This window comes from Lygodium microphyllum, chromosome 14, assembly GCF_053477565.2.
Source record: "Lygodium microphyllum isolate KBCC chromosome 14, Lygodium_microphyllum_v1.1.10, whole genome shotgun sequence".
Classification (NCBI taxonomy): domain Eukaryota; kingdom Viridiplantae; phylum Streptophyta; class Polypodiopsida; order Schizaeales; family Lygodiaceae; genus Lygodium; species Lygodium microphyllum.
This window is the reverse complement of record NC_141148.1, coordinates 22,869,699-22,895,284: the sequence shown is the minus strand read 5'-3', so window position 1 is coordinate 22,895,284 and position 25,586 is coordinate 22,869,699. Positions and strand designations below refer to the sequence as shown.

Genomic DNA, 25,586 nt, shown 5'->3' with positions numbered 1-25,586 from the left:
CAATAAGAAATAAGATAAATGTTATAAGAATGGATGTAGTGAGCATTGTTGGATTCATTTGCACTAATTATGTTTGATCCACAAAACATTTTTTCAAGAAGCTCCACTATTTGACGATGGCTCCTCTCGATCCTTTGTTGCTCCCTCCTTTGGTTTGTCTACCATCATCGCCAAGAGGAGGATAGAATAGAAGGAAAAGAAGAAGAAGAAAAGGATGTAGAATGGAGCTTCTCCCACAACTGATCTCTCACTCTCATGCTCTCATCTTCTCATCATTTGGATAGCAGTATATGAAGAAGAAGAAGAGGAGGAAGAATGATGAGTAGCTTCACTTCTTTGAGCATGGGATATTAAAATGAATGCACAGAGTTTCCTTATTTAGTTTATAGGGTATTTTGGGCATGTATGAGCATGCTGGAGATTTTAGGTTTTATCTATAAGTTCTTACAATTTACATGGGTTTGAGCTTAACAGACAAATTTTACAATGACCATTCTCCATGTTGCAAGCAATTTACAATTAACTCTAAAATATAATGGACACAAATGATTCAAGACATAATTTTAAGAGACATTGATGTTTTAAATATCTCCAAAAAGTACTCTGTTATTTTTCTAGGCCTCACCTTGATCTCTTCTTGGTATTTGTAATTGTTGATTGTCACTTACCAATTGTTATAGTTATTATTTATGTCAACTACTAGTTTTATTTAACCTATAAATTTGATGCTTTTACTAGCTCCTAATATTGTTGGGAGCTTCTTTCATACATTTGAACACTTAGAGCTCCTATTTTTAGCAATTGCTACTTGGCGATTCTTGAATTAGGTTAACAAGATAATATGTTAATCTTCCTAACCTCATGGCTATAATTTGAATGAAAATTCAACAACTTCTAACAACAATACTTTTCTATTGTATGTGAATGCTCTTCGTGTTATTTTTATGAGAGGGCCATGTCTCATCAATGTTTGAGCTCATAGTGATGGCATTCTAGTAGACATGCACTACATACATGGTCACAGATAAAGATAATGTGTATTAGACATTCAAAGAGCCCTATCTTCATAGTTGCTTGCATCATGATGGGCAAATTGCACATGATGGGATTCGTGCACATGAGCTTTAGCACGCGCGCGCACACACACACACACACACACACACACACACACACACACACACACACACACACATGCACATGCACACGCACACACACACGTATGCACGTTGTTGGAGGCATTTTAGTTGAAAGGTTGTATCCATTGAGGATCAGAGAGAGAATGAAGTAGAGAATATGAGATAGAAGAAAAGAAAAAGAAAAGACAACAGGTACACATAAAGCTCAATGAATCAAAGCACTATGTATTGATAGAACCTGAGAAGATAAACAAAATCCTTATTTGGGACTACTCAGAAGCAATCTCCAAGCATTAGATCTCCTGGAGTTCCCTAATAGACCAAATATGCTTACCAAACACTAGCTTCTTCTTTGCTACTCAAAGTGCAAATCTGATGGTTCCGTTGGCTCCGAAAGGGGGGTATAAACCCCGAGATGCCTATTCAAAATTCTCATAGATCGCTCCCTCCTCTTCTCTCCATTTGAAGTGCTATTTGTTGCCTGTAAATTGCGATCACACACCGCGTGAATTCGGAAGCCTCTCTTTCTACATGAAATCTTAGGCTAAACTTGTCCAAAAATCTCATATTTTGAAACTATCCGTACCATGGATACTAACACTAATGATAATGACTAATATGATGTTGACTCTCTAGATCAATAAGAAAGCCAGATGATGATGCACTCTAAGGTTTTTCACACCGTGTTTGCGTAGTCACACACACACACACACACACACACACAGAGGCATGGATGCACTCGATCCTCAACCTCTTGGCATATAAGTGACTTCAATAGGAATACTGCATGCTCTAGTGTTTCCTATGCATGCATGTTGTGCTCCATCTTATGAAGATGGGCACATTTTGCACATGACTTAGAGCGCAACCAGGTAGAGCAACATGTGAGTGACCTAGACCACGCCAATAGGAGGAGCATAACATTTGGCTAAAAGTACATTGCTTTTTGATAAAGTAAGAAAATAACACTTTATATATATTTGTTTTACTCATGTAAATGGAATCATATTGTTGAGAGTTTTTTAAATAATTATACTACACTTACATATTATTTATTTTGTGACCAATAAAATCAAAACCAACTTGGAAAAAAAGGTGGATTTGTGATGAAGACTCACCTATTGTCCAACATTGTGTATTTGCTTGAGTCAACAAGCAAAAGCTCCAACCCATCCTAAACATACTATATACTGAGCAAGTGAAGTTAAAAAGAGAACAAAGAGATTACAAATTGAGTGAGTAGATGAAGATTCATGTCTAAGCAATTGAAAGTAGAGACATCATGATATTGACAATGATCATTGTTATGGTTGTATCCATCCAACTACATGCCCTCTAAAAGGGTACACAAGCTATCATTATCTCCCCTCTAGAATTGGAAGCAATGTACATGTGATCTCACTAACATTCGATGTTTGACCATCTACGAATATTCTCACAACTTGCCTTGCAATTTCCTTCTATATTTGGCAATTGTAATGCCATACTTGATAGGTGTAATCTCCATCTCTTGCAATCTATTTAACTAGTGGTGGCAGTTGTGATCCCATCCTCCTTGATATCAATAATTTGGGATTTAATTTTTTTAAATGATGCCTGATTATAATCCTATTTCCATTTTTTACTTGTTTATTCTCTAACAAAGAGAGTGCGATGTAAGATAGGTACTGCAAGAAACGTACTATCTATCTCTTGCTTACCGTTGGGTTGATTTTGCATTGCGTAGATTTGCAAAATCAGAGATAGTGTGGATAAGGACTACCCATACGAATTGCACGTCAGGTATAACATCCTTCCCAGCGCATACAAAAACAAAAAAGAGAGTAACGGTTAATCAATCACCTCCTCGGGTGAGCTTGCAGCAATGGCTACGATGGCCGGTGTTCATCTCGTGGCTCCTCCCCTCCTACACAGCAAGCGCCATAGACCCGGCAAGTCAAAACACAGATGGTCGCAGTTTCGAAGTCGTTCACAGAGCTGTTGCCTGTTTCTTGCTAGGTCGCCTCGTTTCACCGTCCTTAGCTGCGCCACTTCAGGGGGGGCGTTGAATATGGATCAACAGAGAGCAAAGGAACAGGAGGAAAAGGAAGATGCGGAAAGGCAGCTCTTGCAGGAACGCATGAAAAGCTTGGCTGTACGCACATTACAATCCCTACACTTGTATGCTAACGTTGCGCACTTCATTGTCAAACCGTATTGTTGAGCAGGCGTTGCGCAGTTTGTGTTTGGGTTTATTCATTTCACTGAGACAAGAACAAATTGCTGCACCAAACATATATCGGCATTCGCTTATGACTACGGGGAGAGAGAGAGAGAGAGAGAGAGAGGTGTTCCACATAAATTTGGAGCAATGTTGGGAGTAATGTTTGTTAGACTTCAAGTCATCTTTCTGCCTTTGGTATGACTCTATCCGATCCTTGAGTTGTCCAGCTGTATTACATGATGTGGACATTAAATAAGTCGGTGCTTAGGACTTAGTTGTTTGGTGTGAATGGTCCTTGAGACCTTAGGTTATACACAGTCATTTTCAGTTATGTGTTAATGACAATGGAAGATATGAGTAAGAGCTCTCAGCTTCTCACTATGTTAGCTCCAACCCTTCTCTGACTTTAAATATGGTATCAGAGCACCCATGACTGGGCTCTGTGGAGAGCATGCGGGAAGAAGACTTGAAGAATGAAGTGCCAGTGTTTGCAGAGTGAAAGGGCTGACTGCCATTGAATGCCATTGTCTATGATACAAGGTATGCATTGGTATCCTACTTGCCATTGGTCAAGAAGCATTTGTGACTTTGTTGGAGCCTTTGGGAGGCCTTATTGAGCATCATAAAGTGTACATTTGCCATCATCAAGACCACAACTAGCTGCTGTAAACAGATTCAACAAATAGCGTGTTTGCGCCTGTTGATTAGGTTGAAGGTATTGGTTGCATACTGAGGCACAAAGCATCATATGAGTTATATTGAGCATGCATCTACTCCTTGAAAGGTAGTTAATGGTCTTTGGATGCTATAACTTGTGGATAAGCTAATCTATGAGCTGTGACAGTTGAATGTAGATCTGAAAATAGTCCAGGCTTGCTGTGAACAGTGACAAGGCAGTACATACATGACTCTTGTTGATGCACCAAAGCTATATGATATGTACTTTGGCTACAATTGAAGCTAGGCCATACATTGGAAGTCATATGTATTGGTTTGAATGTCTTGGAGCTGAAGATTACTAATCAAACGCACTCAAATATGAAGCATTTTACTTGGCTGAAAACTGTCAAATCTGTGGGTTGCATGTATCTCTTGACTCTTGAAGAGAATTAGATGACTTTGGTTAGCTCCAGGTACTTGATGACTCGAGTTTTGTCTGTCAAATGCATTGAGCGATGAGAAGGGAGTTGATGCAAATGTCTGGAGCTGAAGCAAATGGTTTGATATGGTCTTGAATGCCAATGAATAGTGAATGAATAATAAATGCTTTGTATGCCACTGTATCTCGGAACACCGGACACTCTTGGATGCTGCCAGGTTCATGTATTGACTCCCATGTATGGTGGGATATGCATGTGACACTGTGAGGAGTTTTGTGGACTGAAATACATTGTGATTGGCTGGTCTTGGTTGACTGAAATTTGCAGGTAGAATATTCTGCACTTGTACTTGCAGTACATGATGTACTCAGTGTTAGATTGACATGTCTGGAGCTCCATATACAGAGATAGATCTCTGAACTGCTGTAAGTGTTCTTGGGGCACGTACCCTCTGTGTTGAACTCAAAGAGGAGCTGTTGTTTACTGTTATTTTTCAGCCTACAGACTCCTTGTCAGTATATAAACAGGTTGCCCAAATACATGCTGGTTTTGGATTGAATGCAGTTCGTACATGTAGGCTGCAATACCTAGGTGATTGCCAAGTGTCAGGAGGTGTATATATCATTGTTTTTCAGGTTGAAATATTGACTGTCTAAGCACATAGAGTGCTGAAAACTGTCATAAATAGTTGCAAGCTGAAACTAAATTGTCAGGAAGATTTTGACTTGCAGATAGTCAGGTAGAGCATACGACATGGTAAATGCTGACAGGACAGACAATATTATCCAGATTGTGGGGGAGAAATTGGACAGTCATAATTATGCAATATGGAAGTTTCGCATGGAGAACTTCTTAATTGGGAAAGGATATTGGGAGTTGGTGACTCGAGTAGAAGCTGAACCTGAGCTCCCGGAGAGACCTATATCTGATCAAAGATGACTACACCGAGCTTGGACAGAAAGAGCTTGCAGGGTGTTGCACTGGATGTCTCTATGTATATCGGATGCCATGGTAATACAGATAATGAACTGTAGCTCTCCTAAGGATGCTTGAGACATCCTGGTCAAGTACTATGGCACGATCACAAGTACTAGAAAGATCCAGTTAAAGCAGAAATTTAACAACATGGAGAGAAAGAGCAGATCTATATAGGATTATGTCACGGAGATCAAGACCATTGTAGATCAGCTGGCATCTGTTGGATCATAGGTTGAAGATGAAGACATGGTTGCTGTGACTTTGAATGGCTTGGGGCTTGAGTATAAGCCTTTTGATACTTCTGTGTCTGTGCGGGCTGAAATGTCTGATTTCAATGAGCTGGTTGCATTGCTTATCTATGAGGAGGTTAAACTTGGCTTGGCTACAGGGTCAAGCAGTTCCAAAAGCAAGGATGCAGTCTTTTATTCCAATCAAGTGGCTGTGGTAGCCGTGGTAAAGGCTATAATTCTGGCAGAGGAGGCCAGTAAAATGCATCCTATGATAATAACAACCAGCAGGTATCGAATGCAAGAGGTGGTGGAAACTTTAGAGGCAGGGGAGGATCTAGCCCTAAAGGCAGAGGCTCCTAGCAGCAACGTTCATCTGACAATCCTAATAAAGATAAGGATTGTCATTACTGTGGAAAGTATGGTCATATTGTCAAGGACTGTTGGAAGAAGCAGAGCAATCAAAAGGGTAAACATCATGGACATTTTGCCACGTCCAGTCAGGCAAATGATGCTTCAGGAGATAGATTGTTTGCCATGCAGTATGTGAAAGATAGGGCTATTGAAAAATCCACTGATGATGTAGTATGGTACATTGATTTAGGGACATTGAACCACATGACCCCTTACGGTGATTGGTTCACTGACATGTTAGTTGAAAGACATGGCTATGTATGCACAGGTGATGACACGCAGCATAACATTGTCAAAAGGCAAAGTGTCTCTTGTGGTTCATGATGATAGAAAGAAAAATTTGCATGATGTACTGTATGTCCCATCGATAATGAATAACTTACTGTCTGTCGGTCAGATAATGGAGTAGAACTTACAGGTTAGGTTCAATAAGCATGGATGCTTTATTGAAGAGTTTAGAAATGGATGCAAGTTGATTGCTCGCTGTCACAGGAATGACAAAATGTTTACTCTTGATGCCACTTTGCCAAAGTTGCATTCAACTATATTTTCCATGGTTTTGATCCTATCAGAGATTTGGAAATTTGACATAAGAGAGTGGGACATGTGAATTTGTAGCCTTTGCAAATTATACAGAAAAAACAGCTTGTTATAGGTTTATCCAAGTTTCAATACACATACATTGGTCATTTATGCGATGCTTGTCAATTTGGTAAGCAACCGAGGTTGCCATTTGTCAGGCATGTAAGACAGAGTACATATCCGTTGTAATTAGTGCACTCTGATGTTTGGGGGCCAGTCCATAATGTATCTATGGGAGTCTCGAAGTACTATGTGACATTCACATTGATGATTATAGTTGCTATACTTGGGTGTATATTTTGCAGACAAAGGATGAGGTGTTTGTTGTTTTTTAGCAGTTTAAAAAGCAGGTTGAGAAGGAATATGACTGCTATATCTCTTGCTCGAGATCAGACAGTGGTGGGGAGTATGTGCCAAATGAGTTTGATAATTTTTTGGTTGAAAATGGCATACGTAGGCAGCTTACCTGCAGCTATACTCCACAGCAGAATGGAGTGGCTGAACGTAAGAATAGAGTATTGATGGAAGCTGCTCGTGCTATGATGAACGAGAAGAAGATGCCGTTCTATTATTGGGCTGAGGCTATTATGACAGCCATGTATATCTTGAATCAGATTCCCACTGCAGGTATTCATGAGATGAAACCGTTTGAAAAGTTGTATGGCTATAAGCTGGATGTAAGTCACATGAAAGTCTTTGGTTGTCTTGCTTATGTGCACATCCCAGATGAGAAAAGGAAGAAGCTGGATCAAAAAGTGCATAAGTGTGTTTTCATTGGATATTCGCAGAAGAAGAAGGTATACAAATGCTATAATTCCTCTACTAGGGAGACTTTGGTGAGCAGGAATGTTATCTTTGATGAGATGGCCTCTTGGTATGTATCGCCGGCTGCAGTGCTATCGGATACGCCTTCTACTCATGTATCTACAGTTGATTCGCAGCAGAGTATTGCTATGACAGGTCCTAATGATCAGACAGTATCTCCTTGGACAAGTAGATTGAGGAGCTTTGGCTCATCATCCACTGACACTGGTATGTCAGTGAGGGGGAGATATGATATCTTGGACAACAAAGGAAAAGAGAAAGCTATTGAGGATACATCTGGTATGATGACACCTGGTAGGATGACTTCTGGATATGAGTCTGCTGACACTTTAGACATTGAGCTTGGTATTCTGACTGTCTATACGCCTGGCACGAGGCAGAGCAGGTGTATTCCGCCTCATGAGAGAGGGAAATCGAGCAGTGCACCACAGCGTAGACGCTCGTAGAGGACTAGATATCCTGTTGATAGGTTGACGTAGAGTGGCTACTTTGCAAAGCACTATGTTTATATGACAAAAGTGATGGAGATCAAAGAACTAGGTATATATGCTAAAGCAGTAAAAGATGAGAACTGGTATGTAGCTATGGATGAAGAAATGAATGCCTTGGCTGAAAATAAAACATGGGATCTTGTGTCATTGCCTGAAGAGAAAAAGACCATTGGCTGCAAATAGGTTTACAAAATCAAATGCAAGTTGGATGGTAGCGTGGAAAGGTACAAAGCCAAGTTGGTTGCTAAGGGGTATGCCCAACAGTATGGACTTGATTATGAGGAAACATTCAGCCTTGTTGTCAAGATGGCAACCATATGCACTGTGATTGCTTTGGCTGTTGCTAGAGGCTGGAAGTTGCAGCAGATGGATGTGAAGAATGCATTTCTCAACGGTGACTTGATAGAGGATGTCTATATGGATTAACTGGAAGGATATGTACACCTTGATTTTCAGCACTATGTATGCAGGCTGAAAAAAGTATTGTACGGGCTGAAGCAGGCTCCGAGAGCCTGGCATGCAAGGATCAGTAACTACTTGAAGAGCTTAGGATTTGCTGTTGGCAGGGCTGATTACAGCCTATTTATGAAAAAGATTGACAGTGGCTTGGTAGTGCTGGTTATATATGTTGATGATTTGATAATCACTGGTGATGATGACTTGGGCATACAACATGTAATGAAGATGCTGAAAACTGAATTTGACATGAAAGACTTAGGTGATTTGAAGTATTTCTTGGGCATTGAGGTGGTTACAGATGAAAATGGTTTATAGTTGATACAGAAGCACTATGCTATGGAAATATTGAAGAAGTATGGCATGGCTGAATGCAAACCACTGGATACACCTCTTGATTAGAATGTAAAGCTAGACATGAGCATTGGGGCTGAAGTTGAGGATGTGACTATAAAGCCCTTGAAAATGGTTGGATACACGGATGTAGATTGGGTAGGATGCTCATATGACCGTAGATCTACGAGTGGCTATGCTTTCGGGTTTGGAAGCGGAATGATTAGTTGGAGTAGCAAGAAGCAGTCTATGGTTGCTTTATCGAGTATTGAGGCAGAGTACAGGGGTGCTGCATTGGCAGCATGTGAGATTGTATGGTTGCTCAAGCTTATGGTTGATTTAGACATACAGGTAGATGCTGCAGTGATTCTGCTATGTGATAATCTTAGTAGTATACTCATGGCCATGAATTCAATATACCATGCTAGGACAAAACACATTGAGGTACACTACCACTTTATCAGAGAGATGGTTCTTGCAAGGAGAGTTGATCTCATGCATGTGAAGACTGATGAATAGGTTGCGGATATCCTTACCAAGTCTTTGGGTAAAGATAAGTTCAGTGTTTTTAGATAATTGCTTGGTGTACAGATGCTGTCTTGAGCTTGAGGGAGAGTGTTAGACTTTCAGCTCATCTTTCTGTCTTTGGTATGACTGTACCCGGCCCTTGAGTTGTCCAGCTGTACTACATGATGCAGACATTAAATAAGTCCGTGCTTAGAACTTAGTTGTTTGGTGTGAATGGTCCTTGAGACCTTAGGTTGTAAACAATCATTTTCAGTTGTGTTAATGATAATGGAAGATATGAGTGAGAGCTCTCAGCTCCTCACCATGTTAGCTCCAACCCTTCTCTGACTTTGAACAATGTTGGCCGTCAAATCTTCATTGCAACCATCTTTGATTTCTCAGGATCATAGAGGCAGATTCATGATTTTGGAAATCCAATACGAGGGAGAAGCTTTATGGCTGGTGGGTGTGTATGCTCCTTCTGCTTCTCGTGATTATCGTTAGCTTTGGGATGACGTGCATTGCCTTGCTATGGCTCGTCAAGGCTTTGTAATTGGTGATTTCAATGCCTGTATATCTATGGATCAGACGGCTTCTCAACACTCCGTTATGGATGGTCTTGAGCATCAGACTTGGGATTCTTTTGCAGCCGAGTCTTTGAAACAGGACATGTGGTCTTGGTTGCATCCCTCACATTCAGGATGTACTTATTGTTCTCTTCAGCATCCAAACACATGGGCCAGACCGGATAGGATCTATGTTTGTCAAAGTGATTCTTTTCTCCCTGTAGTCCTTGATATGTGGATAGAGCGAAAGTATGTTTTGTCTGATCACCATCCTTTGATCTTGGAAATGGCACATCAACCTGTTCATGCCTATAAGGCTCTCTTGGCTTGCCTACCCCTTCATTTCAATCGATCCTTTCTCCTACAAAATCAGTTTCTGGAATGTATTCAGTGAATAATTGATTCCTTTCGCTCCAAGCTCCTATTAGAAGGATTGGAAGCATGGCTTGTTTTTAGGCATAATGTGCGTATGTTATCTCGACAGTTTGGTATTCAACATTCTTTCATTTTACGCGCTGAATTGCTGCATGCACAATCTTTGTTGGCCCGTTCTTTTTCTTTATGTCAGTTGGGGAATTCTACAGATGAGTTGCTGACAGGCATTGAATGGTTGAAAGGCCGAGTTCAATCTTTACAGGAACAGGAATATGCTGAATTCAAATTGCTGTCTAGAGCAGAGGCTTTGCAATATAACAACTGTCAATCTCACAAGTTCTTTTCTCGATTACGTCAGAAATATGCTCCGGAAAATATTGTGCGTTTGAAGAATGAATAAGGTATTATGGTGACAGAACGTGCTTGCATTATTAAGATGTGTGTAGATTTTTATAAATCTTTATTGGGCCCCCAAGAGATTTTGTCAGACGTTGTTTACTCTGCTCGCAGATACATTTGTGATTTGGTTATAAATCAGATTTAGCCAGAACGGGTAGCTTTAATGGAGGCGGATATTTTAGAGGATGAAGTGGAAGAGGTACTGTCCCATTTGCCAAAAAGAAAAATCCCTAGTTGGGATGGGCTTCCTAAAGAGTTGTTTTCAACCAATGTTGAGCAACTTAAGGACCCGTTGACTCACATGTGTCAGCAAGTTTGGAATTCCGGTGTCATGCCTTCAGATTGGAAGATTGCAGTCTTTCGGTTATTGCCCAAGGTTCCCTCTCCTACTTCTTTGAAACAATGGAGACCCATTTCTGTTATGGGCTCGTTATACTAAATCTTTTTGAAAATCATTGCTATTAGATTGTAGAAAGTATTTTCGCATTTTGTTCATCCTCGCCAATACGGTTTCATTAAGGGTTGGAATATAATGCATAACATTTTGAATGTTCAATTGGGAATTGACTTTGCAAAAGCTTCAGGCCAACAGGTGGTCATACTTCAACTTGATATTAAGAAGGCATTTGATCATGTAAGTTGGTCTTTCTCGAGGCAGCTGATGCTCACCATGGGTTTTGGGCCATGTATGGTTTCTCTTGTGGATACTATTGGTCAGGGGGCAGTAGCCTGTATTGCGCTTAATGGAGGTATCATTGATGAAATTACCTTATCCCGCTCTCTTTGTTAAGGCTACCCTCTCAGTCCTTTGTTATTTGCATTGGTTACTCACCCGATGCTTTTTTTGTTGGATAAGTTGGCCAATAAAGGTGAGTTAATTGGTTTGTCTCTTCCCAGTGGGGCCCAACTTGCGGGTCAATCTTTGGCAGATAATTCCTTTATGTTTCTTAAGGCTGATCGCTCTAATGTTAATCGAGCAATGGTTGCATGGAAACTTTTTGCTATGGCATCAGGACTCCATATTAATGCTCAAAAATCCACTTTGATCTCTTGTATGGAAAATGATTTGCAGGCTTTGGGTTGGAATGGTATTGTGATTTCCAAGGGGAATATAACTAGGCATTTGGGTTATCCTATTGGGGTGGAGGTGGCTCCTCGTGCCTTGTTGGATTGGATGGCATCTCGTATTCATGATCGATTTATGAACTGGAAGTCACAAGACTGACCTCTCCATGTGAGACTTAAAAGTTGCACAATGCATTATGATTAGCATGATTTCCTTTTTCTTGCCTTTGCTTCCTTAGACTAAGAAGTCCCTATTGGCATTGGTCCAACCTATCAGATTCATGTTATGGAAGAAGAAAGGTAATCTCCTGGGTCAGGTGTGGATTTCATGGCAACATGTGACTACTCCTAAAAGGATGGGGGGAGCAGCTCTATTGGATGTTAATTTTCATATGGCTGCTTTGAGGGTAGCTTTTCTGTAGGCTCTTTGTCTACAGTCTCATCCCTGGACAGATATAGCAAAATGCTTTATAGAAAAGACTGGCATTTCTCATGGCAGCACGGTTATTCATGCTTCTTGGTGGCATGTGCTTAACTCCACAAGATCTATTAAGGTCTCTCAGTCTTTTCTCCTTGCCCATATGATTGCATCTTGGTAGGCGATGTTACGTTTTTCAGTTTAGCGCCCCTCGGATTCTCGCAAGGAGGAGAATTCTCTCCTAGGCGAAGTACTGGTCTCTTCCAGGTTATTGGATGGCCTGACAAAGATCTGCAGAGAGACAAGTTTAACTACATGGCTCGGTTGGAGTTGCAGTCAGTCTAGCATGGTGTCGTTCCAAGACAGGCCTGTCTTTATTCATTTCGGCGCATTCGCTAGCACTTTCGGGTGCCTAGAGGGTATCATCTTATTTGGTCGGCAATACATGACAAAATTATAAGCTACTATCCTTTGCCTACATTACAGCTTTTGTCTCCCTGGCGTGATTGGATGTTTGTGATTCCTGATGCTTTCGAGAAAAGGTCGGCCAATTAGATATATCATGAGACGGTAGAGGCCAAGAGATGGGTCACAGACAAGGCAAATAAAGTATGGCACATTCGGAAAAGCAAAAAGAAGTGGCAAGACAGATTCATCGAGCTCTGGAAATCTAAGGTTCCGTATCAAGGAAAAGTGTTTATGTGGAGGCTACTTATTGTGGCTCTTCTTATTGGGAATGTGCTGCGTGCTTGTAAGATCTCTGCTATATGGTGGGCGATGCATCTTCTGTACTATATGTGATGAGACAATGCTTCATCTTTTTGTCTCTTGCCCTATTGCAAAATAGATTTGGAGTTTTGTTTTCCGTGTCTGGTCCTTGTTGACTCGTCACCGGATTTCAGTTCGTTCATGGATTTTGGGGAAGGTGACCTCCATGACCTCTTTGAGTTCAAATTATGCACCTACATATGTAGCATTCCTCAGTCTACACCTCAAATTGACATAGTTGGGCAATCCAATCGTTAGGGAGGAGGGAATCAAGTGCTTTGTGATTGGTCGCTATCCTCAATTGGTGTGAGGATATGCCCAGTTGAATGATGGCACATTGTACATTATGAGATTGTGTATGTGTACCTTGAGCGAACTACAAAGGACGGATCAAGAATATGGTCTTGATAGAAACCCATCTTTGTCCCTAGCGGCTCGTTAGATGTGACCCATGCCCTAGCTATATGTAGTTGAATGATATCTCTCTCGATGATCCTATTGAGCTTGTCTTGGTTGAGCTCTAGGAAAGGAGAATGTAGGCTGTATTGTTGAGGCCAAAGGAGATTAATGTGTAACCCATGTAGTTGCAACCGTGCACTCATTTAAGTGCACTATCGTCGTGTAACCCAACAAAATTGACCATAGGGATGACTTTAGAGCAAGTCTAGAGTATCTAGAAGGCTCCAAATTTTTTGCATGAAAGTCATCCTTTGATAAAGGGCCTTAGCCACAATAGGTAGTGTGAGGATGCTTAGGGTTTGCAAAGGAAACATAGAGATGTATGGACAATGAACTTAGACAAAATACAAATGAAGAATGCTGAATAAAAACCTCAATGAAACAAAGTGACTATGTGAGATATGATACAACAAACGCTCAAGGAGCAAAGGGCTGTCCAAGAGTCATTGTCTCACATGGGAACATGTGGAGGGAGAGTGAGAGTGTCATACTCTGGAGGAACAACTCCCGATCATAGCAAACAACCCATGCTTGATGCCGATGCTGATGTAGAATGAATTAACCATCAGCACAAAATAGAAGACCAAAACACAACTTTGTAGAAGAGGATGAAGAATGTAGAGGCCAAACACAGCAGGGTGGAAATGGCTGATTTGTTTGTAAACTGATGAGGGTGGACAGCTGAATGATAGCAAGGGTAAGACTAGAAGTAGAAAATTTAGTAGTGTGGGTGGCTGGAACAACATACACAGCACAATCAAAGGGCAATAGAGTTTGGAGGGAGGAATGATGAGAAAAGGAAAATGCAGCAGAGTGATGTTAGCAATTTGCAAAAGAAGGTGGGCAATGGCTGCAATATATCAAAGGAAACAAGGGCTGCAGCTCTTGGACTAATGGGCAGCAATGTGGCAGCTTATATAGGAGAGAGAGGATGATGATGGCCATGATGATAGTGATGATGAAAATGGCAGCATGGAGAGGTAGGGGAGTTGGCATGATGATAGTGGCAATGGTAGTAATTCCCTTTTGTAGAACTTTCTAAGCCAGTTGTCCCACTAAAGTTCTAGAAACTCATACTCAATGAAATAGATCCTTTTGGGATTGTTTTGTGAGCCAGAAAAATGCAAAAATAATTTGATAATATGAGGCAATTTTTAGGGTACTTAACACTCGTTCTCAGGCCCAAAAAGGGTGAAAGAAGGAAATCAAAAGCATGCTCTTAGTTTGACCCAAGGTCCCACCCCAAAGAGGCCAAGGCATGTTGAGCAACCAACGTCATTAGATTAACATAATTGTATTGCAGTAGTTCCTAATTTTGGGCTTCATTAATAGCCCTAAAGAGACTTTATTGTGCTTTCCAGATCTTGATACTGAGAACATCTCAGTTCGTGGATCTTTCTCATGTGCTGCCTCAGTCTGGCAACCATCTTCATCAGCCTTGCATTCATCTCCCTCAACTACAAACCAGTTCCATAGTGTAGCGGCATCATTGCAGCTGATAGCAACCCCTTTTGGTGGTTCTTTTCATACTGGCAACAGTTCCTGTGGGGGGATAAGGGGGGGACATGTTTTCGGGGGGGGGGGGGGGGGGGGGGCGTGGATTGTGGCAGTCGACTCATCAATCAGCCCTGTGTCAATTCTCTATTTTAAAAATATATTTACTTCTCTCTTTTTTTTTGGCTTTTTGGAGATTGGCAAAAGGTTGCACCTGAGGGTGGGGGAGAGTGTTATGAGGGGGAAGAATGCATGGATGTTACATTTTCTAAGGTTCAATTGCTTCTTAGAATTACCCTCAAATTACCTCTTAATTAGCTCCTTACCTATGGTAAAGCACATCCATCAAATTCAAATTTGAGCTCTTATTCACAGGGAGCACATTCAAAATCTCTTGACTCTTATATCGGCACCTTTGTCACATTGTTTCATCATCTTATTGGTTAAATTGAGGTAGGTATGGTCCTTATCAGTATGCAGGCTGCATGCAGTTAGGTGGACTTATTCCAGTAGGCGATGTCCTTTTTGCTGCACTATGGTGAGCAGACAGGCCTGCCTGCTCCTTAGTTTGCTGGTCATTAAGATGCTGAGGTCATCTTTCACCTAACAATCTCTGTGTTTTGTTCAGAATAGGCCTCCAGCCCCTGCTCGGAATGCTGACATCATCTCTACCTTTTCTGAGCTGTGTTTATGATCCTGGTCACTCTACACTGCTGCGATAATCATCAGAACAGCTTCTCATCATCATCCTAAAGACTGCATTTTCCTCCCTCTACTTGTCACCTGGTGTCTTCTTCGACATCCCCTTTCCTAGAGGACAACACCTTGCTTCCTGTACAGAGCATTTCCTTCACAAGAGCTGTTGCCTGATCAGCCAGCACAGTAGTGTAGTCATCTCCCAGCTTTGATCAATGTCATTGACTCAAATGCTACTCACCAGTATTGGTCCTAGAGACACAGAACCTTGAGGTTCATTCCATTGTATCATTGACAGCTCCTAAGGATTGTGTTTTTCTCCCTCTATTGTTGTCATTCGTCACCTTGTCTCTTCTTCGATATCCCCTTGCTTGAAGGACCATATTTGCTCCCTCTATAGAGCATTCCCTTCACCAGTGCTGCTGCCTAATCAGGTAGGACAGTATTGCAGTCATTTCTTGGCTTTGATTAACATTATCGACTTCACCTCAGTATTGGCCCTAAAGATGATTCCATTGTTTCAATGATTAGCATTCTATGCTCAAGGCAATAAGAGTATACAACACGCACTAAGCCCTTGCAAGCAAAAGGAGTCTTCTAAGACCTTATAAGGTCTTAGAGCATTCCTTTCATTAGTGCTGCGGCCTAATTAGCCATAGGATAGTAGTGTAGTCATATCCTAGCTTTGATTAACGTCATTGACTCAAATGCTACTCACTTTAATGCTTAGTATTGGTCCTCGAGACATGGAATCTTGACATTTGTTCCATTGTATCAGAGGTTTGCATTCTATGCTTAAGGCAATAAGAGTATACAATGTGCACTAAGCCCTTGCAAAAAAAAGGGAGGCAGTGAGACCTTCTGAGGTGATAAGTCCTAAAGACCATTGCAACGAGATATGGGGGTTTCCCTCACCTAATTTCGAGTACAATAGCTTCCAAGACCTCAATCAAGAGATAGAGATTGCTGACCCGTACCTGTGGCTCCACAGGAGCTGCACATTTCCACTTCCTCGTATGACTCCATGGATCCAACTCTAGTGAGGGCATTGAGGAGATCATTTGTGATACCCCTTTCTCACTTTGTGATTGGATCTTAGATACCTCTTCCTCCTATCACTCTTCCATGTAGATTTAGGACACCTTTGGGAGTTTTTAGGCCTCTTTTCTATCACAACCTCAAATACCTTCTTTGGCACTTGTGGTGATCATTTCCTTGTCATTAGGCACTTTGAAGGTCTTAATTCATGAGTTTTTGGATTCCCTATCTTTTTCAAAGGGGAGAGCCGGATCTTCTTCCTCCTGTTTCAGAGGGGGTCATTACTCATCGTGTAGTTCTTCACAGATCTTGGTGAAAAGCCTTTTCATTGTTCATCTTCCCTTAGATGGGGTAGTTGGCTGTGAGTTGCCATCTCACCTATGGATTACTTAGGATCTAAAGGCTCTACCTAGATTGGATCCTTCGATGTTTCAGCCATGACTTGGTGGTTGCACCTCTATATCTTGTCCAACATAGAGATGGGGATAGTCTTCTTTTTGGAAGTTGAATATCAGGCACCGCCTTTGCATTCTCACAAGCATGGATATAGAGCTAGTGGTTCTTCCCAAGGAAGAGTTTTAGGCACCCTTAGCTATCATCTTGTCTACTATTCTTGTGTGTTCCTTGCTTTCTTGGATTACAGGTGTTTCCCTTGTCATTGACTACCTTGCCACATAATGGCCCTTACTTGGGGATTCTACTACATTTATACTTGCCGTAGATTTAAAAGTTGTGCGTGGGTGGAGAATCTCTCTCTCTCTCTCTCGTTTTCGTAATGAGTAGTTATGTTATATCCAATCACATGAGGAATACAAAAGTCATGACAAAGAGACAAAAGAAATTGCTGTATACCAAGGAACCAAGTCCTCCCTAGGAAGAAGGTCAGCATGTTGAATGAGATCTAATTGCCAATGTATAAGACCCTTGAGCCTAGCAATATACCCCTGGACACCAGAGGTCGAGTAAAAAACGAATGCATTCTAGATGGCCCAATTGTGCCAACAGCCTTGAAATATAAGATGTGGGTATGGAGGATCGAAGCTCAGCTGAAGAGTAATCAATTGATAGTGAAGAGTGAGAGAGCGAAGACACAGCACGACTTTCAATGCAATTACCAAGAGTGTAATGAAAGTACAAAGTATAACCCTTAAACTTTAGGGTTGTTAATGTGTGTTCACACTCAAAAGGTATAAAACACGATAAGTGATTGAATTGTGCAACATAAGCACATAAAATAGAAGATAATAGAATTGGGGGAAAAGACCTCTCATAGGGAGAGTAAAAAGTGCCCCAGTATCCTACCATGGATCACCGACACTTCTTTGTGAATGTAGGCATGAGTCAAACCCAACAAACCCCCTTGGAGTGAAAAGTGATCGGCATACAAGGATCATCCACCAAAGGAGATCAAATTTAAAGCATTGCGAAATGCTTTGAATATGTCACGAGGAAGAGCTTTGGTGAAGATGTTTGCCACATTACTAGTGGTAGGACAATAGACAAGGCTGATATCTCTTGCATGTAGCCTCTCTCTGACAAAGTGATAGTGGATCTCTATGTGTTTCGTGTGTGCATGAAACATTGGGTTCTATGCCACTGCAATGGCACTCTGATTGTCGGTAAACAAAGGAGTAGGCTCTACGATAGATACATCAATATCAGCCAACAAACCTCTCAACCATACACATTCAACTGTGGTAGTGAAAGTTGCCTTATATTCAGCTTCACAAGATGATGTAGCAATAGTGGATTGTTACTTGCTAAGCCAAGAGATGCAAGATGAGTCAAGGAAGAAACATTTTCCATTCGTAGAGTGATGCGAATCAAAATCACCAGCCCAATCTGAACCACTGTAAGCATGTAATTACTGTGGTCTCCCCTTGGTATAAAGCAATCCAAGAGTCGTAGCATCCTACAAGTAATGAAAAACACGCTTCACAGCTTGCCAATGTGACATGTGTGGGCTATGCATATATCTGCTTAGGGCTAAAATTGCAAACTTAATATCTAGCCTTGTGTTGCATAAATAAATGAGACATCCAATTGTTGGAGCATATGTATGGATGTCAAACAAATCATTGTCATCATGTAAGGACAGCTTGAGTCCAATCTCCATCGGTGTGCTAACTGGCTTGCAATCCTGTAAGCCAAGCCTCTCAAGGAGTCTACCAATATATGTGGATTGTGACAATCCAATGCCTCTAGCATCATGAATGAATTGATGCCCAAATAGTAATGCAAAGGCGCCAAATTTGACATTTCAAAAGTTTGTTGTAATTTTTTTTGGAATGTTGAAATTTGATCAGCATGTTTACCTGTGAGTAGAAGATCATCTACATAAAGATATATGACCAGCAAGGATCCCTCTCTTTGCATACGTAAATAGTAGACTTTGATGGGCTGGTAATGAACCCTTGGTTGAGAAAAAAGGCATCAATTTTTGCATACCAAGCTCGTGGAGCTTGCCTCAAACCATACAAAGCCTTTTTCAGCTTGCTTAGCAATGGATCCATTTGCTTTTCTTTTCAGCTTATAGACCCACTTTGTGCCAATGGCTTTGTTTCCAACAGGCAATGTCACTAAATCCCATGTTTGATTCTTTATGATAGGATCAAATTCAGCTTGCATTGTTGCCATCCAATGCACACTTTGTTGTGCATCCTCAAAATATTCAAGCTCCTCATCATCAAGTGTGTGTGTTACCATAACAAACTCCATTGTATTAGCATGATCATGCAAATGAGCTTGTCTTCTAGTACGACGAGCAATAGGAGCATCCAAATGACTATCTTTATAGTCTCCAGGAACCATCTAGGTATGTGCCTAGCTTCTTGATTATGTACAAGCTCCTGTTGAACCTCAAATTCAGCATCTTATTGAATATTCAGATCAGCCATAGGGTGAATTTCTGCATTGCTCAATGGAGCAATTGGCTGAACGCTGTGTTCATTTACTGAAACTCTAGCTATGTCACCAAAAGAAATGGGCAGTAGCCCTTCAAACACATCATTTGCAGTCTAATATGTATCAAAACCAGCAAGGGATAATTCTGATTTTTCATGAAAAATCACATCCCTATCGACAAAGACTTTCTTGGAAACAGGATTATATATATTCTTTGCTCTCATTGTTATACCCCATAAAAATGCATTTGACAGCCTTGTGTCCAACTTCTTTCTCAGTACTTTGGGAATATTAGCATACACAAGATACCCAAAAGTATGAAAATGGCCAATTGAAGGTTTCTGGTTGTTCCAAGCCTCAAAAGACGTAACATTTTTTAATGTCTTAGTAGGGCATCTGTTCAAAATATGACAAGCACATATAATTGCTTCCATCCAAAAGCCATGCGGCAAACTCTTAGCTTTCAGCATACATCTATCCATCTCCACGAGTGACCATTTCTTCCTTTTTGCAATCCCATTTTGCTGTGGAGTATATGCAGTAGTATATTGATGGACAATGCCTTTTTGCTTCAAAAAATTATTCAGCAAAAGGAAGATATGTATTCCCTCCCTCGGTTTGAACGGAGAGTCTTAATCGTGCAACCAGAGTGATTTTTAGCAAGTGTAACAAAAGCCAAGAATGCATCATACACCTCTGACTTTTTCACCAATGAGTAGACCCAACAAGAATGAGTTAAGTCATGAATGACAGTGACGAAATAATAATATCCACGCAATGACTTCGTCTGCATAGGTCCACATACATCTGAATGCACAATCTGTAATTTGACTGTTGCCTTAAAAGCAACATCATGAGGAAACGAGAGTCAATGCATTTTTCCCAAAATGCATCGCTCACAAATATGTTTAGGAGGTCTCTCCAAGAGAGGTAAGCCATCTAGCATGTGAGTACGCTGCATAAGCATCGAACTGCCATAGTTGACATGCCCATGTCGACACCATGTGAGCATGCCACAGCTCTGCTTGTGACATAGCAAGAGTAAGAGTAGATTCTAAATAGACTGACTGATCAATCGAATAGGCATCTAACTGGTAGAGTCCATGACATAATATGCCAGTCAAAACCAAATTCAAGAATTCTTTATCCCTGACCATATGTTTGTCATCATCAAATGTGACATGCATACCACACTTTGCTAAAGAAGAAATGGACAACAAATTCTTCTTTATTCTTGGCACATATAATACATCCCATAAGCAGAGAGTAGAGCCATCAATGGCTTTCAAGACAATCTCTCCAATATCTCTAACAAGGTATGATACATAGTTGGCACACTGCACAGACTTGCCACAATAGGAACTGCAATAACAGAGCAAAACAAATCCCTGCAAGATGTAATGTGCTTAGAAGCACCACTGTTAAAGAACCAAGTGCTAGTATCCTCAATAGAGCTAAATGCTCTATCGGCCCAAGAAGAGTCATAACTGCAAGCGTAAAAACAGTAGTCATAGTCTATAACAAAAGATGCGGACTCTGTAGCAATAGAAGGTGCATAAAAAACAGACATCCTTGACTCCTTCTTCTCCTTGGCAATGTGCTTTTTACATTCTGTGATGTAACGACTTAGCTTCTTACAATAGTGGTACTTGCCCTCCTTGGCTTGTGTGCCCCTTGTTTTTTGTTGCTCTGTGAAGTACCTGAACTTCTAGAACTTTGCGGAGCATTTTTAGACTAGCTGTCCTTGCCCTTTAGCCTTGCCATAGCAGCTTGTTTAGAGGCTATAACATCCACCTCACTGTTCTTTCTTGTTTGCTCTTCTTCTAGGAGCAAACTAACTAACTAAAGAAAGGTAAGTGGCTGAGGAAAATTCTCATGGTGAGATTTAGGGCTGATGAAAGGCCAAATAAGAGGACAACAAAGAAATCATAGTAGTAGAGATCAATTGTGTATCTGAATAATACTCATCTACATTCATTAACTGCTCACACAAATCAAATTTTGTTAAGATGATCTTGCATGGCATTACCTTCATCCATCTTCACATTCTCAAGCTCTTTCTTCATTTTCCAGCAAACATTTGCTCAAGTGTGAGCCAGAGGAGCCACAACTCTATGATAGACTTCTTCACCACTAACATAATCCCAAAGATTTTTTGCAATCAACACACTCTTCATCATGAAAGACCATATAGAATAATTATTGCCATCCAATCTATCCTCCTTGGATACATATGTGAAGACATCACTTTGTCCTTGATTGGCCATGATAAATATCATTGCTTCAAAGAACACAAAAGCAAGAACTAAAGGTGGAACAACTTGGAAATCTGGAAAGTTCCAAAAATTACAGCATGCACCACGCTGTTATTGACAAATTTGTGTCACACTTTGTCAAAACTGTCCAATGTACATGCTGTCCAATGCACAAATAGTGCTCAGCAACACAACCAATGCAAAAGCTCCAAAATTTTATCGTCCAAAATGCACAATTTCAGTCTATTTCAGACTGAACATGTCGTACATGTGCCAATGTTTGCTTGAAACCGAAAAGCCCCAAATTTTCTTGCTTGCTTTTCAAGGAATCTTTGCAATAAGTATGTCCCAAGTCATGAGATTTCCCGGGCAAAAAGCCCCTTGCCAAAATTCAAAATTTTTAATAAAATAAAAAAATGTGTCTCTGTCACCACTACTGTTGAGCTAGCAGAGGGATTGGCAGGTGGCGTGACCTGAACTAGGGCAAAGCTAACAGGCAGTGGGCTATAGATGAAGTAGCTTCAGGTAGTGGCGAGGACTAGCATTGGTGATGTTGGCCAGAAGGCGGCACTGGGACTAGCGTAGTGGGTGACAAGGGATGGACCTACACATGCTATAGGTGGCGGGCATGTGAGCTGAGCAGGTGCAGGTAACTCTTGCATTGGTAGACCAGGAGGTGAGGTGGCTGGCAACTAGGTACTAGGTGATGGATCTATCTTAGGGTGAAGCGGTGCTTCCGATTGCTGGAAGGCGCTCAACCTAGGCTGGTGGCGGAAGTAGCAATCGCGAGGGAAGCTGAAGCTGACCCACGGCTCTGATACCAAATGTGGGATATGGAGGATCGAAGCTTAGTTGGAGAGTACATAGTTGATAGTGAAGAGAGAGAGTGAAGACACAACACGACTCCCAATGCAATTACCAAGAGTGTAATGAAAGTACAAAGTACAACCCTTAAACCTTAGGGTTGTTAATGTGTGTCCACACTGGAAAGGTGTAAAACATGATAAGTGACCAAACTGAGTAATGTAAACACATAAAATAGAGGATAATATAGTTGGGGGGGGAAAACCTCTCATAGGGAGAGTAAAAAGTGCCCCAGTGTCTTACCGTGGATCACCGACACTCCTCTGTGAGCGTAGGTGTGAGTCAAACCCAACACAAGAAAGTGGAATAATATCTTCATACGTGGTTGTGCTAGAGTGGGATAGTTTGCCTTAGCAAAGATTGAGTCAAAGGGGTAGACGATGGCCCAACCACAACTCTCTAAATACTAGACTGGGTGGTCTAGATTTTTCTGTCTAAAGAGCAGGAAATAAATCTTGTGATGAGATTGCAAAAGAAAAGAATTGCCATTTGAGATTCGGCGCTTTGAAAGAGCCATGTGATTAAATTTTGGTTGGTCTTGGTGTTTCTCAACACAAGAGAGCAAGTTTGACATAGCCAAAAATTCCATTTCAAAAGAGTTAGCAGCCAAGCGATCCTCTGCTAGATGCTAGTGCACCTTCTAGATAGTCTATGGGCAGCTGGTTAGCAATACCTTGAGCTTTAGAGACCTTTGTCAGGACCTATGGGGTGGAGCAGTTGATTGTGGGTATGGATTGGTTGTTGATGCAGGATCAGAAGAATATCCAGCAGGTGCAACAATAGCAAAGGGAGGCTGACAAACATTGGTGTGAGTTGATCTTCGGGAAGTCAATGGTGCTATCTGAAGATCCAGAATCAGTGTTTGAAGTAGTTTGGGGAATTTTCACCTATATGAAATTTATGAGGAATTGTAGAACGAGAAAAGGTACGAGTGGAAGATTCAAGATGTTCTTGAGGGAAGCTCAAATCAATTGGTGAGAACTTTTCTGCGATGCCAAATGTTGGATGCGAGGTAGGCTGAGAAGAAAACATGAGGAAATGATAGAGTGATAGTATACACTAATTTGTATGTAATGCATACTTAATGTGAGATTGAATAGAAAGTACAAATACTAAGTATTAATGTGAACCCAAAGTGGGTGTTTACACGGGAAAAAATCCCTTGCTCTTAAGAGGGAAAAAATTGCCTACTGATATCGTGTGTTGGCAAAAAATTGACCATGAAGAATACAACAAAGAGATTACCAACTGTTAAAAAAGAGGAGAGTCCATGTTGCCCTTTGGCAGTTTGCTGGCTGCTTGAACTCCCACCCACCTTTTTCACCATCTCTATCCTATCTTAACCATGGGCTGGTGCACTGGTTTGGCATAAGTTGCACCACAACTCATTAAGGGCACACTAGAATAAACTTGTGGATGGATGGGTTGTAAGAAATTGACCTTTCAGGTTTCTTGTGTCTACAAACCCTAGCTTTTTATAGATAGACTTGGATAATGCCTTGTATATCTAGACAATATGACTTTCCAAGGACTTGCAGAAACATGCTCACATAAGCCTTTTCATCCCCAGATGTAGATGCATGGTCTACACCTTCCAAAATCCTCATAGGAGATGTGTCCATGCTCCCATTCCTTCATGAAAATATTTGTTGACTTTCAACCCTATTTGAAGTATACTGAATGTTGGACTGTCTGCTCAAACAGATACATAATATACGTCAAAATAAACAACGGAATGGGTATCCTTCTTATCTCTTGCTCCTCACATCTACAACATTGACCTTGGACTGATGATGGAAGTAACCTGCAAGCTCAAGTGCAATTGACCTTGAACCTGGTGGTGGAACTAACCCCCAAGCTCCAGCACAAGTGACCTTGGTCTGGTGATATGCATTCAATTAAGAACTCTTATGGAAATAGAACCCAAGCTCAGGTTGGGATTGCACAAGAGCAGAAGCTTATATAATGCGGCATGCCTTTGGCAAGCTTAGGCATAATTTAGCAAGTTCAACCATGCTCATGCATAATTGAGCTAACAAAAAGCTCATGTGTTTAGCCTCATAGAAGAAGTTATCCAAGCATGTTCCAATAAAAATCTAGGATTTGAAAGGTATGTGAAACTTGAAATCATGTTCAACTCGGTTGATTCTTGTGTTTTGTTTGGGAGGGACTTTTGTTTGTCATTGAAGCTTTGCCATTTTCGAATTGTCCTAGATGTCTGACCTTTTCTTTGTTATTTTTTTTCCTTTTGGCAGGAAAACATGGTCTTACCAGCTAATTATTTGAGCCAACTTCCAAATGATTTACAACGTGATGTTAGTCCTAGTGTGCAAATTTGCAATTGGCAGTAACATCATAATTCTGCTTGATATTTTCAATACAGCTTTGGCTTGTCTTGGGTACTAAATATAGGTTCTGAATCTTACTAGTGCTTTCATAAACATGTTTGATTGCCTGGCAGCTGAAAGATGCAGCGTTTGCTTTGTCTAATGGGCCTTTGCAGCGAGAGGTTAGTTTCATAATTCATTGCCTTCTTTAAGTGTATTTACTGGATTTCTGGATTATTGTAGTAATGTAATGTCTATGGTTATTCATATACAGTGTGGGGATGTAGCAGGGGAGATATTGATGCAATTGTCCCAGGCATGGGAAAAGGGAGATACACAGGCTACAGCCTCAGCAGCAGATGCTTTACAATATGCATTACCTCCTGATTCTGCGATGAGAGCTGGTAGTATCCAAAGCAAAGGGTACTAGTTTTTTCTTGAGGCTTGAGCCCTTTTTTGAAAGGGCTTCTCATTTTGGGTCTCAGTTGACACACTTCCTGCAGTTTTATATACAAGATAGACTTGGAGTACCTTTTCACACGTGATTTGTTGTTGGTTAGTGAGCCAAAATTTATGTTGAAATGAAATTTCTCATTGATTGGTGCTTGTTGAAATGGGTATAACAGATGCCTTCCATTGGTTCAATATACTTGCTGTTTGAAATTTAATCACACACATTCGGCATAGATAAGTGTCTTACTTTTGG

General features: G+C 40.9%; 1 protein-coding gene across 1 annotated transcript in view; it reads left to right on the top strand.

The window, feature by feature from the left end:
* Positions 1-2,800: 2,800 nt before the first annotated feature.
* Positions 2,801-25,586, top strand: part of LOC148025413 (LOW protein: ammonium transporter 1-like protein) — a 76,833-nt gene continuing 54,047 nt past the window's right edge. The window contains exons 1-5 of the mRNA XM_087692537.1: positions 2,801-2,918; positions 2,999-3,270; positions 24,809-24,868; positions 25,015-25,062; positions 25,155-25,284. Coding sequence (XP_087548663.1) covers positions 3,001-3,270; positions 24,809-24,868; positions 25,015-25,062; positions 25,155-25,284 — 508 coding nt within the window. The 5' untranslated portion in view covers positions 2,801-2,918; positions 2,999-3,000. The remainder of the gene's footprint in view (positions 2,919-2,998; positions 3,271-24,808; positions 24,869-25,014; positions 25,063-25,154; positions 25,285-25,586) is intronic.